Source organism: Rhinolophus ferrumequinum, chromosome 21, assembly GCF_004115265.2.
Source record: "Rhinolophus ferrumequinum isolate MPI-CBG mRhiFer1 chromosome 21, mRhiFer1_v1.p, whole genome shotgun sequence".
Lineage (NCBI taxonomy): Eukaryota > Metazoa > Chordata > Mammalia > Chiroptera > Rhinolophidae > Rhinolophus > Rhinolophus ferrumequinum.
This window is the reverse complement of record NC_046304.1, coordinates 26923031-26939726: the sequence shown is the minus strand read 5'-3', so window position 1 is coordinate 26939726 and position 16696 is coordinate 26923031. Positions and strand designations below refer to the sequence as shown.

The window sequence follows — 16696 nt, the reverse complement described above, 5'->3', positions numbered from 1 at the left end:
GCTCCTCTCTTAATATCCAGAGAATGGGAGCATTTATGTAGCAGTCAGATGCTATATGTTATTTTGTAAAGCTAGGACTCTCCTCCGAGACATACAGTAGGTCAGTAACAAAACAGAGACCAGAGTATGGTAATCTGTACTCTTAGGGTTGCTATAATGGATTCAGCACTGGACTGGGAGGAAAAAGAATTTCATTTCTCTTTTGTGTACTAATCGGTTACCTGCCCTTGGACAAGTCACATAACCTGCCATAGTTTGCTTACCTGTATATAAAATGGAATTAATAATCATCCCCGTCTTGCATATCACAGATCAAATTGGGTCTGTGTGTGCACACATACATACATATATGCACATACAAATGAGAAATTTGAATTAAATAGGAATTGCTATTTATTTGTGAAATCGAGTTAATAGTCTAGCTCCCAACTGAAATGTCTATTATCAACTATAAATTGCTTTTCAATGAGAATTTGATATCTATTTATTGTTACTGACTCTACTTGTATTTAAACTATTTCCAGAGCTTAAGATGTGGGACCACAGGAGTGGTGACGTTTATCAGAGGCAACGTGCTGCATGTGGCCTGGGTGGGTGATTCCCAGGTTATGCTTGTGAGAAGGGGCCAAGCTGTTGAACTAATGAAGCCACACAAACCGGACAGGGAGGTAAGTATGGTCTGTCCCACAAAGATGGTTTTCTAATTAATTAAGATTCACGTATTTACCATAATTAGCACTATTATCTCACAACCATGCCCACCTTCCAAAAGAGAAATAAAGAGAAGCTGATAAGTATTTTATGTTGTTTACTGTTAAGGGAGATGAATAAATCCTGAATCTAATTATTTGCTTCTTTTATTGCATTGCTGTTTAGGATGAAAAGCAGCGAATTGAAGCCCTTGGAGGTTGTGTAGTCTGGTTTGGTGCCTGGAGGGTGAATGGAAGTCTGTCTGTCTCCAGAGCTATTGGTAGGAAAAAACAATTATTTGTGTTTCTCTAAAACTGTTCTCTTCTGGCTCATTGTCTTATATTAACTCTGATGGAAGGGACCCTGTGATAATTTATATTATCAGTGTTATTATTTAAAATAACAGTTGGATGATGCCTCTTTTAATTATTGAATTAACCTACTCATTTATATACTTAAGTTCCATGTTAAAAGGGAACTATATTGAGAAATGCAGAACTTACTAGTTTCTATCTTTTTTTTTAAAATGGAAACCTTTGATCTTTGGTACACAGATCTGCTTAAAACCACAGTGATCCTCATTTCATTCCATTTTGGTTCATATTTAGTTTAAGTCAGTAATTTCCAGAGAATGGAAGGCTCCCCCACATATTTTACATATTTTACCTTGTGTATATCTTTCAATATTTTTTAATGAATTCTAAAATGATATAAACAACAGAAAACAAATTGACAGGAAAAACATTGTGCTTTTTAGATGAAAATAACTTTCCATATGAGCAATATAATAATTTGCTAGACAACCCTGGGTTTCAAAGAATCTACTCCCTGGGACCTAAATTCTTAAAAAGAAGTGGAAAGTTAACAAAACTCTGTCTAAACCTTGAGAGAGTAAACAGCTAAGTTGACTGGACCAAGTGCAAGTTCAAAGAGTTGTGCTATATATAGTCCAATTTCTGTCTTTCTTTCACTTTGGCACCTGGGTTTATTATTTTAGGCTTCATGGCTTAGCTTCATTTTCTGGTTTTTTAAAAAGTAAATCTATGTGTGTGTCTAATGGGAGATATGCATTTCTACTGCAGTTCTTAGTCACTGCCTCCTAACGAAATGAAGCAGTTTGGTACAGGGATAGCATGGCTAACTGGAATTCACATCTGATCTCCAAATTTTGCTTATCATTACCCCAAAATTCTAGAACATTAACGAAATCTCAGGGGACTGATTCAGTTTCACCACTGATGTGAGCTCCTCCTGCCCTTTGGTAAGGTGCCTACAAGCTGTGAAGTGGCCCAAATGTGAGCTGCTGAAAGCTGAGAGAAAGAAAAATTCTGCAAATGCCTCCTCAAAAACTGCAAGTGGGCTTTACCTTATGACTGAGGGAGTTACTAAGAACTCTGCAATGAGGCCGTATCGGGGATACTTCCCATTTCTAAAACAGCCCTCCATACAGAATTAGTTTTTGACAATTCCAGCCAAAGACCTCTTCCTCTTGATCTGCCTGTCTTTGTCAGAGTATTGAGAGGGATCTTTAATGCCTGTTACAGAACCAGCTTTACTGGAGGACACTTGCTTTTTCTTGTTTCTAAAAATACAACACAAGGGGAAACTACAGCAGGGGAAGAATGCCCTTGAATAAGTGACAATCTAAGAGAATAAGGCAGACTTCACAGAGGAAGTGACTTTGGAGTTGGATGGACGACAGTGTTCAGGGAAGAAATTACTGGTACAGGGGAACACAAACCCACGGGCACCTGAAAGAGCACATGGTGTTTCAGGAACAGCAGCCAGTCCAAGAGGCGGGGGCAGTGGGTGGGAGTGGTACGAGGGAAGTGTGGGTGTCAGGCTGTGAGGGGCTTTCCCAGGTGAATGAGCAGAGGGACCCTTGTGATCAGGTTTGTATTTGTAAGGTATTTGTAATGATGGCAAATGGAAGACAGACTAGACTAGAAAGCCTAGATGAGCAGTAATTCAGGAGGCTGGTGATCCCGTTTGTTACAGACGACAGCTAAACAGGATACAGAGGAGAGGGCATACATTGATGAGACAGAAATGACAGGCTGTGGGGGAAGAGGAAAACTAACTTCCAGGTTTCTGACTCGTGTGACTGAAGATGATAAAGCATTTGTAATAAAGCAACAGCAACTTTGGGTGTGGGAAGGGCAGATAATGAGTTCATTTTGGACCTATTTTATATTCCAGGTACTTGTGGGATGTCTTGGAAGAGATCATTTATATGCAGTTGGAAATACAGATCTGGAGCTTAGCAGAGAGTTCTGAGGTGTAGCTAGAGATTTGAGAAGTCATCCAGTCTGGGCAATAATATTAGCGACCTGTGAAACTATAGGCACGGATGACGTTGCCCAGGAAGAATATGCAGTGTGAAGAGGGACAGACCAAGGATGAGGCTCAAATTTAAGGTAGAATAACATAACGAAGTCATGCTTTCTGGGTTTGTATCTTGGATCTGCCATTTTACAAGTTGTGGGGCTTGGAAAGTTTACTTAACATCGCTGTGTCTATTTGTTCCTTTGTAAAGTATGAATAGTAACAGCAGTTAATTCATGGAGTTTTTGTATTAAATGGTATATACATGCACCACACTTAGCACCCTGCCTGCCAGTCTTAGCACACAGTAATTGTTAGTGCTATTATTAAGTGAAGGAGCCAGTGAAGAAGACAGAAAAGGGATCCGTTATAGAAGCAGTGTATCTTGGGTGCTAGGGGAAACGGGTTTCTAGGAGTAAGTAGTCAGCAAGGTCAAGTGCTGCAGGGGTCAAGGGAAAAGTGGGTTAAAAAAAAGACCTGGTATTTTGAAAATAGGAAACACAACAGGTCCTTGAATAATGTTTCGTTCACCGTCTTGTCATTATAACATTGATGAGATGCTGTAGGAACCTAACTCTTGTCAAGCCCGTGGTAAACTGGTTTCATTTTATGTTGTTTCATGCAAAGTCAAAGAACCTATTGAGGACGTTAAGCAAAGACTTACTATATAATTGGCAACATTTGAGAGAAGTGTTTTGGTTTAATAGGTGGAAAAACAAGAAAACAATCAGGTGAGAGAAAATGAGTAATAACACAGCAGCACATGTAGATTTGGTTTCTTGGACAATTTGGTGGTGAAGGGAAATAGTGTGGTGGCTTGAGGGAAAAGCCAATTTGGGAAAGGGTTGCTTTTACTGTTTTTAGGATGAGATTTTAGATCAGACCATGTTTGTAGGATAAAAGAAGAGACAAGCAGAAGAGAAACTGAAGATGAGAGAGAAGCCAGAGCCCTAGAGAGACAGGTCCAACAGCACAGGTTAGCTTTGAGAATGGAAAGGACACCTCTTTCTCTGAGAAAACGGTAGCTGATATAGGTGAATCTCTACAGATAAAAAAAGAAGAAATGGGGAGTTGGGGAGGAATTGAGGGAATTCAGGCCTGATAAACTTAATTTTCTTTGAAGTAGGAAATTAGGCCATCTCCTGAAATCCAGTAACTTGGAAAGGGAGGGTTGAACAATGTGAGATTTAGAAAGCTCATGGAATAGGGACATGCAAAAGGACTCCTAAGCAGAGTTCAACTCTACATAGAAAAAAATGACACTGAAAGCTTTAGAAATGAAAAGATTTTAAAATGTTTCTCCCCATGAGCCCTTCAGATTTATGATCCAAAGCTGACAAAAGCATGATGTTTCCCAGCATATGGAGAGAGGAGGTTGAAGACAAAAGGATGTTGCCATTTCTACCATGAAATGGATAATCATGCCCTCCTACCAAATTTGGGGGCGAAATGTCATGAATTTGACATCCAACAGTAGAGCAGGTGAAAAGCCAGAATTCTGGCAGCGTTTTCTCTGTGCAAATCTTTGTATGTTCTGTTCTAAACTAACAGTTGCAGTAGACTTTTAATTGAAGCACTAAAACAAGATTTTTGGGAACAGTATGACTCAGATCACATTTATTTTTAGAGCTGGAATTCAGAAAATAATGATGATGATAATAATACAGTCAGAGTAGGGGATGGAGAAATTTGTAAAGTGGATTGTGGAGGACACTGAAGGCCATGACTGGAAGTTTAATTAGCTTTAACAGGCTAATTAAAAGGTATCATAAAGTGGAGTTGACAAAATCAAAACCAAGCTTGAGGAAGATGGTTCTGGCTACTGTATGAAAAAGAGTTTCTTATCTTATAGATAAACTAACACAGGTAATTATATTAAGTATCTGTTGTTCAGGGTATCCCGTCATGCAACCTGCTGGGTAGGACACTTAGCCCACACTGGCGCTAGCACTTATCCATAGGGTTCCTGAGCTTTCTGAGCTTATCTGAGGATTAAACAGTGATGTGAAATGTTAGAGAGAATCTTACTTGGGTAGGAGAGAACCTGGAACACATACTAGAAACAGTGATAATAGAGGCAGATCACTTAAGTATATTTATCTTCACTTTATTTTCCCCTGGTCAGAACGTTCCGTCTTAGTGCAATGGAAAGCACAGTAACTATGAGGATTTCTAACTAGTGCTAGGATTTGGACGCAGGCAGTCTGACTCTCTGACTCTAGTGCTGGCATCCTTAACCGCTAAGATCCGTGCCACTACTTTACAAATGATAAAGCACCTTGTACATTTTTAAAAACTATTGTTTACCAATGAGTTATGATACCCTAATCTAGGAATTATTGCTCGATAGTCTGTGTTTTTTATGTAAAGAAGTAAATGAGTGTCCCTGTTGTAGTAATAAGCTATTTGGCTACCCAATGGCTGAGGACCCTTTTGCTAGGCTTTCACCAAATACCTAAAAGAAAATGAATGGATTTGGAAGTGCACTGGATCTGAAAGCTCCAGCATGCACGGTAGATGATGGATGATTTTAGCAGTCTGGTGACAGAAACCTAGCTCGTGGGCCTGATGTCTCCAGTCCATCTCTACTCCAAGCACTCTGTACTCAACTACACATTACTGCCTAACAGTTGCCTCTCTGTCTTTGCTAATTCTGTTCCCTCAACTCTGCCTGGTGACAACTAACGATCCTTCAAGGCCCAGCTCAAATGTCATTCTGTAAGTGGATGAGCTAAGCAAGGAAAGAGAGAAATAAAGGCCCAGTAGGGCTTGGGGCGAGGGGGGTTCTCACAGTTGTTCACAAATGGAGAATGAACGACAGCAATAAAAACAGAAGATCAGAGACATATGAAGAAAGCAAGAATATGGTAGTCTCTGAAGACAAGAAAAATTATCATACACTTTCTGACTGTTCTCTACAAGTAGAATGCAAAGCAGCGTTTAAAAAATGAAAAGCAAACAGGACTGGGAACCAAGAGGCTAACATTCTAGTTACCTTGTCAGAGGCTTGGGATGACTTTTACTGGCTCAAGGGATTTGGACTTGATTTTTAAAAATCCCCTGTAACTCAAACCTTCCTCTGTGCTCATAGCATGAAGCTACTGATTTCTAAACAGGGGCAGAACAAAAATTAAGTGTTTAATGAAGAGAGTGATCAGAACTTTGGTTTTTCAATGTGGACTTGTTCTCAAATCTCAAATCAAACCTAACCGCCAGTAAAAGAACAGAGCTACTAAATCAACAAGGTTTGCTTACGTAGAATTGGATTTTTCCGTACAGCAACAAATTTAGATTTGACATTCATTGCCTTGCTCAGCTAAGCCTAAGTCATAGCTACAGGCACAAGATGCAAAGTCTAAACTAGATAAGAAATTAAGCCCAGTGAATGGCAATTATTTAACTGCGAATATGGAGTGAGCAGCATCTGATTAGCAGAGAATTCAAGTGGTTTATCTATAACTAGCTTATAAATTCTTTCTCATAAATTCGTATCACAATTCAGCAGATTGTGATCAGAGTCTTAGCATTGGCCATAAACATTCTTACATGCAAGTTAAACCAAACTCTGACCTACCTTCTAATTCCCACAGGAGATGCTGAACATAAGCCATACATCTGTGGGGATGCTGATTCTGCCTCTACTGTTTTGGATGGAACAGAAGACTACCTCATTCTGGCCTGCGATGGCTTCTACGACACCGTGAACCCTGACGAGGCAGTGAAGGTCGTGTCTGACCACCTGAAGGAGAATAATGGAGACAGTAGCATGGTCGCCCACAAATTAGTGGCGTCAGCTCGTGATGCTGGGTCAAGTGATAATATCACTGTTATTGTGGTATTCCTGAGGGACATGAACAAAGCTGTAAATGTTAGTGAGGAATCAGATTGGACAGAGAACTCTTTTCAAGGAGGGCAAGAAGATGGTGGGGATGATAAGGAGAATCATGGAGAGAGCAAACGCCCTTGGCCTCAGCACCAGTGCTCAGCACCAGCCGATCTAGGCTATGACGGGCGTGTGGATTCATTCACTGATAGAACTAGCCTGAGCCCAGGGTCCCAAACCAACGTGCTGGAGGACCCAGGCTACCTAGATCTCACACAAATAGAAGCAAGCAAACCTCAAAGTGCTCAGTTTTTGCCACCAGTTGAGATGTTTGGCGCTGGTGCACCAAAGAAAGCAAATCTTATTAATGAGCTAATAATGGAGAAAAAATCAGCTCAATCATCATTGCCTGAACGGAGTGGTGCTAGAATGTTTCCCTCTTCCTTTAATTTGGGTTCAACAGGGCAGCAGATGCACAGAATGGAGAGCTTGTCTCCTGTCTGTTCTAGGTTGGAAAATGAACAGTTCAAATTACTGGGAAAGAGAGTTTCTAGATTATCTCATTTACGCTACCACTACTCAAGGAGGCGGCACAGATTCAGGTTTAATCCAAAGTTTAACGCATTTTTCTCTGCTCAAGAGCCTTCCCACAAAGTAGGCACCAGCCTGTCTTCACTTATTCGAAGTGGGAAGAGAAATAGGATGTTAAGAAGTTCTCTGCCATGGAGGCAAAATAGTTGGAAAGAGTATAGTGACAACATGATGAGGAAACTCAGAAAGAGTAATGATATCCCATATCCAGACCTTCCCCAGAGCTGTAAAATATAATAATTCTCTTTAAAGTAGGCTAGCTAGCTCCCGCCCCCCCATAATAACACCACTAGCAGAGTAGAACAAGGTAGACATTTCTGAAACCTATGTGCTTCATTACGAAGACGTGGATGGCTCAATTCTTAAATGTAAATATATCTCTAGGAAACTCAAAATACAGTATTTTCAATCTAAAGAAAATAATTGGCAGTTTCACTAGCAAAATTATACAACTGATCCCTGTGATGTAGCTCTACACCTACATACAACCCCCACCCCACGTCACTAGTGGAAGCTTGCGAGTTAGTTATTTTAGTCAGGATATATAGTGTTGAAAAATCTCAACGCAGTTGAAATCTGGTCTGATGTGCCTAATATAGCTATGGAAAGCGTAATGCAGAATTAGATTTAGTTGGGGAATGTTCCTTAAAAGACTGGGGAGGGAAATGCCTCCCCCCCTTTTTCTGGTTGGTAAATGAAAGACTAAAAGCCATATGGGTTTTAACTAGTAACAATGAAAGTAGAAACCTAGTGTAAAAATGTCATATTCTCAGACTTGTAAGGCAGCGTATAGTCATAAAGATTTACTGATTTTTTTTCTGTAACATAAAAGACTATGAAAATTTTTTGAATGTAAAAGTATTTCCTAGGGCTGTAGCTATTTGGGAGTTTCATGACCTGCTATGGTGCTTTCGGCAGAATTTTTATCATTTGTAATTTTAGAAGATCGCTGACAACTGGTTTTAACCTATGATGCTAACATGTTTTTCACTGTACCTTCATCTGTTTAATGGAGATGATGTAAGGTATAAATATACTAGAATCAAGTTGCCATTTAAAAAGAAAAGTAATATTTCTTTTTTTCTGCCTTTTTTTAAGGTCACAGACAGCAAAGGCATATGCTACTATAAAAAGTGGTTTTGGAGAATGAAAAATACTAGTTTTGACCTCTCTAAAACTGTTTCCCCCAAGGGAATAAAGGAATTGGTGTGAAGAGACTGCAAGTACTGACTAAAGTGAGCCCAGAGGCCAAGCGTACAGGAGAGCGCAGATTATACTTAGACTAAGGTCTGCTTAGTTATGAATGGAGAACGCCCCGAGTCCTGCTACGTGCAACCTCAGATTGCAGATAGGACATGTTTCTCATTTCAGTATTTATTTGTATTTGATATTTTTAAATTGTCTGCTTTTTGCCATTCCTGCAGTTTCAAGCCAGAAGCATATCTTCAACTAAAGACAGCAAATAAACAATCAGGTTCATTCAGTGAAGCAGCCTCTGATTCTGAGAATCAGGAATGTGTCCACGTGACATTTCACCCTCCCCAAGTCAGCCATGGACCAGCCCTGCCAATGGACAGGAGGTACCTGCTGTAGTGCTCGGTCACTCATACTAGCAAGGGATTAAATGCTCTTGCCGAGAAATGTCCACTGCCTAATCATGTTTTTACGTAATAATGCAATTTATGTTCCCCAGATCCATAATGGAGTACTAAAATTCCTGGATTTTAAAAACATAGAGGACTGTAGCATATTTTGGGTGCCAGTATATCTATGTCAAATAAGTAAAAACAGCTTCACTTCAGCAAGAATCAGATCATTAATCTATAGGTTTTATTTTAAAAATTTGGATGTAAGTAGATTTTCAGTATTTGTTTTCTCAAGTCTTGTGACACACGGCTGAAAAGAGGGAGTGAACATGGCCCCAACTACAGTGCCAGAATCACCACCACCCAGTGCTTTCCTTTACCCCCAACACGGACCTCACTCACATCTTTCATTTCCTGAAGCCCAGATCTTGTAAACAAACCCGTCAGGTGCAGTGTCAGTTTCGAATCAAATTATCTAAAGAAACAAGAAAACAGAGGTAGCAGAGTATTGGTGTATTATAATCCAGAGCATTTAGCCAGTTAAACATATTTTTTAAAGATTTTCTATAGTTGTCTATAGTTGATGTTTTTGATCAGAATAAAGGTGAAAGGAAAGAGGGTACAAGTGATAGGTTTTTTTTCAGTGGGGAAAAATGGTTGGATGAAATTGGGATGAACACAGACCACGTGTTTAAGGGTCTGGATCTTGTAGGTTTGACTATATAAGCAGTGTTAACTCCATTCTCATACCAGCAGCCCTCTAGAAAATAAATCAAAGTAGTTCTAGTGTGGTCAAGTTATAAAACAATATTGTAAAAAATAGCAAATTTTCATTCATCCACAACATGCATATTTATAGAGTAGATAAGTACCATTTGTAAGGTAAGTCCTTTAAAATTCTCTAATAGATATTAAAGTAGTGGTTATTGGTCTGAATATATGCTGCTCTTGGTTCTAGAAACTAGATAAAGCAGTGCTTTGTGAAATGCAGTGTTATATCTTAATGCCACTGATGATAGAAAGTAGTTCCCTTCAGTTCAAAGCCTGTGCCCTTATTTGCTGCTTGCTGATGTAAGCAATAAGTACCCCTTCTAATGGTTTCTACACATTTCTGTAACTTGTACTTAATGATGGTGTTACCTGGTGATTGTAAAAATATTAGACCGATATAAAAGTATCTATATAATACATATTAACTGTTAATGCTGAGGTATAGTCTGTGAATTATGTTTTGTACTTTTACTCATTGTGTAATTTAGTGGTGGTGAAAGTTCTACACTCAGTCTCTTTAAGAGTGGCAGTATCCCTTTTTGAATTTAACACGATCTGCATCAATTTGTTTGCCTGCTAAAGTTTTGTTAGAATAGGAAATAGTAAAATAAGTATAAACAAGAAAGTATAGCATCGGTTAGGGAAATGGACTTCAAGTCACCAAGCGAAGTCATTACAAACTCCTTGTACATTCACTGTGAGTTTCAAAGGGAATCAATCCCTAACTGAAAGGCTTCCTTTGTTCACTTTCTCGATGTGTACTGTTGACGGAGATCTCATGTTAAGCAGCATTATCACACCAAACACTGGGACTATCAGTCCCAGTTCGGTCTGTACTAGACAGTGGTGGAAACACATGTATATACTTTTTCTTTACCTAGAAGTGCCATCCACTGTCCTTGAATTAATAAGATGAAAGTTACGGTTGCATTTAACTAGGAGGATCCTTGAAAGTAACACCTTTTTTCCTAGGACAATGTCAACAATGTCAATGTCAGAGTTGAATTCTGAATGTCAGCGTCTATAGTGGAATGTCAGCTGGTGGTACAGCGTCTTCATGACAACTACACTCCACTGATGCCAGTAAGAGGTGCAACATCCAATGGGCAGATGAAAATGATGCATAAAGTTAGGTCAGTGTTTGCAGAAAAAACTGCTGGGGTTCAAGTACTTCCTTCCCCATCAAAGGCTTGCCGAGCTTTGTAAGAAAGTGATCTTAAATTATCATTTTGATGTTTTCCATAATTTGTTCACTCAATGATCATTCTCACCTCAAGCAAGGCCATAAAAGGGGATACTATAGTTTCGGTCACATCATAATTTGGGACAATTGTTCTTTGCATATTAATTAGCAAAAGTAAGAACATACTTTTCTCACCTTTTAAAACCATGTGACATTAAAGGACAAATGCCCGCCCACTCTTCTGTTCTAACCTGTGAATAGCTTAGATGATTTTTCTTAAAACAAGATACCACCAGTATTATAACAACTATTTTCCAGACAAATGGTACTGTGTTGAAAAAAACTGTTACTTCCTCTAGTGGCATTTTATTTTCTATTTTGAATACTATTTATTGTACTAATTAGAAAATATGAACTAAGATAGGGAACTCCAGACTGACAGAGCAGTTGTTTGGAAAAGGAAATAACTCTAATAAACTTTGATGGTTAGATAATTAATCCACATGCATCCTCGTTAACTACTCTAGGTGCTCTTTGGTGAGACAGGCTTTGTTCTCTTGTTCATATTTTTTCTGCAAAGAATTCCCTATGGAGTAAAGCGAATGCAGTGAATCATTTCTTACCAAGTAAATTTATCAATTTACGCTCTACCGCTCATTTCTGAGTTCAGTTGTAATCATGAGTGATCCTTCGTGTTTTATTTATTAAAACTGTTCATTCAGGTAAGAAGTATGTTGAAATTTTGCCAATATCTTAATAAAACCCAGCAATTTAAAACCACTGGTCATTTGTCTTTTTATTCAAAGGAAAGATGTTATTTAGTGCTCAAAGATTTAGGCTGCTTCCCTTAGAACTGAAAATAAAATCCTGGAAGTAGTAGTTTTCATAAACTTTAGAGTAGGAACATTTTAAAACGAAAATTTGCTAAGTGTTGCTATATAATGGGGCAGAAGAAATAATGGCTGGGAATTTTCCAAAATTAATTATAGACGCCAAACCATAGATCCAAGCTCAGAACACCCAGCAGGATAAATACCCAAATCACACACGAAAGAAAAGGAAATCTCCTTCCACATAGTTTCACTGGCAAATTCTATCAAATATTTAAGGAATAAATAATACCAATTCTACATATTCTCTTCCGGGAAAGAGAAGATTCATTTTTACTAGGTCAGCATCACTCTGATACCAAATTAGATGAAGCCGCAACACCAAAACTACAGACCGATATCCCTCATGAATATAGATGCAAAACTCAACAAAATATTAGCCAAATGAGTATCACTACATACTCATTAGAATGGCTAAAATTAACAATATGCAGTACAAAGTGTTTATGGGATGTAACTGGAACCCTCAGTTGCTATTGGGAATACAAAATGGCAGTGGCACTTCTGGAAAAGTTTGGGGGTTTCTTACAAAGTTAAGCGTATACCTACCATGCGACTCAGTGCAATGATTCTAACACCAACTACCTGGTGTTAGGCCAAACTTCCCGGGTTCTGGGCAAAGTCCCTCCTCCATAGTCTGCTCTCACTGCAGATACCAGCTCTAGGTTAGGGGATCCCAGGCCACCACCCTCATTTCTGACTACAAATTTGGGAGTTCCCGTCATCCGCCCTTAGGTTTGATAATGCACTAGAATAGCTCACAGAACTCAGGAAAATACAAATATAGTTTTATAAGGATATAAATCCGAACCAGGCAAAAACAAGAGACACATAGGGTAAGGTCTAGGACAGGCCCACTGTGCGGCTTCCTTGTGATCAGGACATGGTACCCTCCTGAAACACGGATGCATAACAATACAGAGGACAGCCAACCTGGAAGCACCTCAGAGCTTTAGTGTGCTAAATTCTTATTGGGGTTTCCTTACGTAGGCATGACTGACTGACCAGAAATGAGGCTGAACTCTTCAGGCTGATATCACATGACTCAGAGCCCCAATCCTCTAATCACATGATTAGTCATTCTGGCATGGCCAGCCCCCATCCTGAGTCATCTCATTAGCATAAGCTGTCAGGACCCACCATAAATAAAGACACTCTTATCACTCAGGAAATTCTAAGCACTTAGAGGCTATATCCCAAGAACCAGGGACAAAGCCAGCAAATTCTCTTATTATATACCCAGCAATCCCACTCCAAGGCATATACCGTGTTTCCCTGAAAAGAAGATCTAGCTGGACCATCAGCTCTAATGCATCTTTTGGAGCAAAAATTAATATAAGACCGGGTCTTAATAATTAAATTAAATGAAAATAAAATATAAAAATATAAAATACTGGGTCTTATATTAATTTTTGCTCCAGAAGACGTATTAGAGCTGATTATCTGGCTAGGTCTTATTTTCGGGGAAACACAGTATTACCCTTGAGAATGAAAACTTATATTCACACAAATGTTAATAAAGTTCATAATTACCCCAAACTGGAAATAATCCAAATGTCCTTCAATGGGTAAATGAATAAACTGGTGCACTCATACAGTGAAATACTATTCGGCAATAAAGAAGAATGAAATACTAATTCCCACAAGACGGTTGAAACATAACTGGATTACGCTAAAGCAAAAGGCTACGTATTGTGTAATTCTATTTATATGACACTCTGGAAAAGGGAAACCTAAAAGGACAGAGAACAGATCGAAGTTGCCAGAGGCTGGGGGTGGTGGGGAGGGGTATACCTATAAAGAGCCAGCCCAAGGATTGCACTGTTCTGTATGATGGCAAATAACACGACTCTATTTGTCAAACCCCACAGAACTGTATATGCCACAAAAACTGCATTTTAATATATGTAAATTTAAAAATCTACCAGGATGTGTGTGGGCAGATAGAATGCAGAGTATAAACAGATGAATCTAAACTACATTACAAATGACCACATCATCACACTGAAGAGATAGCTAGGGAGGAAAAGAACTAATGTCAATACCTAAATAACATTGGGAAAGTGTTTCTGACATGATATGAAAAGCTGTACACAAACACTGGACTGTAGCTGATCAATTTGTTTCTCACAAGGTGTAAGTCAATGCTTCTGAAACTACTTGGTTTATGTATAAGGATTGAACACGTAAGTAAGTATATTATAGCTAATGAAAGCCAGGCTGTTAGAGAAAGATATAATAAATAAAAGGGAAGGCTAAAATGAGTGCTGTGGAGTTGGACTGGGGTTGGCAGGGATCAATATAGACACACATGGTTTTTCTTCTTAAAAAACGTGGACATATACATACAAACAAGAGATTACCGTGTTCCCCCGAAAATAAGACCTAACTGGAAAATAAGCCCTAGCATGATTTTTCAGGATGACATCCCCTGCACATAAGCCCTAATGTGTCTTTTGGAGCAAAAATTAATATAAGACCCGGTCTTATTTTCAGGGAAACACGGTACATTTAGATGTGTTTGCAAAAGTATAGACACATTTTTAATTCTCTCCACTGAGAGGGACTAGAAGCAGTGACACTCTAGTGACAATAAGCACAGCAGCACCCAAATCTTTGTTTCTAAATACCATGGTCTAAAAAAAGAGCACGGAAAATAATACAAGATGAGCCTGGAGCATCTTGTAGGGTCAGGGAAGGGAGGGAAGGAGAAGGATGGAAACATATCAAAAGGTTACAGGGGCCAAGCTGAAACAGCCTCCAACAGCCTAAACTGGAACAACTGAACTTAAAATAATGACAGCACTAGATCATAACTGAAAGAATAAAATAAATATCTGTGAGTCTACACTGATATAAATAAGTAGCTGAATAAACAAATGGAGAAGAAGGGACTTTTCCTCACAGAATTCTACTAAATGTGGGAGAAATCAGGGAAATAGAAAACCAGCATTTAGAACACTGCCAATATTAATTACCGTAGGCAATATCCACTACTGGGTGCTAAAATTAGTGGTTAAGAGCAGAAACAGAATGTTTGCTTAGTCTCAAAGTATTTGCCCCAATATTTAGTAATTACAAAGGGAAAAATAGTAAATAGTGGGGAATCCTGGCAGACAACACCTTAACCAAGTAATCAAGATTAACATCACCAATGATGTCTGCATCCCATAGCTTCTGATACAACTCATTCAGAAGGGCTTATGGCCTCTGTGGTAGCTTTCCCAACAATGCATAACCTCAACTGAGGATGAGAAGACGTCAGACAAACCCAAACAGAGGAAGACTCTATACAGTTGACCCTTAACCAACATACGGGTTAGGGGCACTGACTTCTCATGTCGTCGAAAGTCTGTGCATAACTTCTGACTTAAGTAGAGTTATCCCTAGTTATCTGTGGGGAATTAGTACTAGGACCGCCCCCCAACCCCGTCACCAAAATCCATGGATGCTCAAGCCCCTTATATAAAATGGCACAGAACAACGCATACAGTCATTAGACTGTTTTTGACCCAAAGGTGGTTGAATATGCAGATGCAAAACCCAGGGATACAGAGGGCTGACTGTATACTCACATTTATTGAAAAAAATCTACATATAAGTAGACCTGCGCAGTTCAAACACGTTGTTCAAGGGTCAACTGTAATTGGCTGTCTTCAAAAATGTCAAGGTTATGAAAGACAAGGAAAGACCAAGGGCTGTCAGACTGGAAGATACTAAGGAAACACAACAACTAAATACAATGTGGTATCCTAGATTGGATCCTGGAACAGAAAAAGGACATTATTGAAATAACTGGTGAAAACTTAACAAATTTCTGCAGTTTAGTTAACAGTACTGTAAACAAGACTAATTTTAGTTTTGATCACTGTTCTATTTACAGTTCTGTAAAATGTTAACAAAAGGAGAAGCTGGGTAATGGGTATACAGGAACTCAATTTAAAAGGGTCTCAACGACTCTCCATCTAAAATTAAGGGCAGCGTCCTGGTTGTTTTTAGACCAAACCTGAGCATAAAAAAAGCCAGAAAAATACTCGAGATCCAAGTATACTATGATCCAAATGTCACTGACACCTGAGGAATCCACTGGCTGAAAAACCTCAAGGTCATGAAAAATAAGAGCAAAGCTTAAGAACATTTATGACTTAAAAAAAAAAAAAAACCCTCCCAATAAGGACAGAGGGATACCTCAAAGGTTATGACAGTAATCCCCCCTTATCCACGGGGGATTCCAAGATCCCCAGGGGACGCCCAAAACCGTGGGTAGTCATCCCCTACTTGGTGTCACTCATTTTAAGGGACCCCTTGGTGAAGTCTGTATATGGGTTCAGTGTTTTCTGGTGCAACATGCAGCCTTCAATCAGAACATGTTTTCTGTTCGTGTCTTCAACCCACAAACTTAAAGCCTTTTCCACCTTACTAAGCACTTATTACCCACTGTGGCCCTAACTTTTGCAGTTTTAGGTGTGACAGGAAAACTAGCAGAAATTTCTTTTTCCTTCTTCACAATTTCACAAATAGAAGATTCATTTTTACTGTAGATCTCAGCAACCTCAGCATACATTTTTTTTTCTTTCCTTATTGAAAACTTTCACCTTTTCACTTAAAGGAAGCACTTTACAGCTTCTCTTTGGAATATCCGAATTGCCAGTATTACTACTCTTGTGCTTTGACGCCATTAAGTAAAATAAGGGCTCACCTGACCACAAGCACTGCGATCCTGACAGTCAATTTGATAATCGAGACGGCTACCAAGTTACTAATGGGCACGCAGCATATACAGAGTGGATACGCTCAACCAAAGGGATGGTTCCCTTCCTGGATGGGATGGAGCAAG

General features: G+C 39.1%; 2 protein-coding genes across 6 annotated transcripts in view; one reads left to right on the top strand and one right to left on the bottom strand.

Annotated features, from left to right (window-relative positions):
- PPM1E (protein phosphatase, Mg2+/Mn2+ dependent 1E) overlaps nucleotides 1-11749 on the top strand; it is a 128241-nt gene extending 116492 nt beyond the window's left edge. Inside the window, exons 5-7 of the mRNA XM_033091892.1 lie at nucleotides 525-668; nucleotides 877-970; nucleotides 6606-11749. Coding sequence (XP_032947783.1) covers nucleotides 525-668; nucleotides 877-970; nucleotides 6606-7666 — 1299 coding nt within the window. The 3' untranslated portion in view covers nucleotides 7667-11749. The remainder of the gene's footprint in view (nucleotides 1-524; nucleotides 669-876; nucleotides 971-6605) is intronic.
- TRIM37 (tripartite motif containing 37) overlaps nucleotides 1-16696 on the bottom strand; it is a 164403-nt gene that overhangs the window by 63525 nt on the left and 84182 nt on the right. The window contains exons 25-26 of one of the 5 annotated variants that reach the window (XM_033091888.1): nucleotides 11492-11555; nucleotides 7735-9490 (exon numbers count right to left, since the gene is read on the bottom strand). The exons of 2 other annotated variants lie outside the window; for them this stretch is intronic. In XM_033091888.1, the coding sequence (XP_032947779.1) occupies nucleotides 11531-11555 (25 nt within the window). In that variant the 3' untranslated portion in view covers nucleotides 7735-9490; nucleotides 11492-11530. Of the gene's footprint in view, nucleotides 1-7734; nucleotides 11556-16696 lie in introns of those variants that run through there. 2 more of the 5 variants (XM_033091887.1, XM_033091890.1) reach the window with 2 other exon arrangements.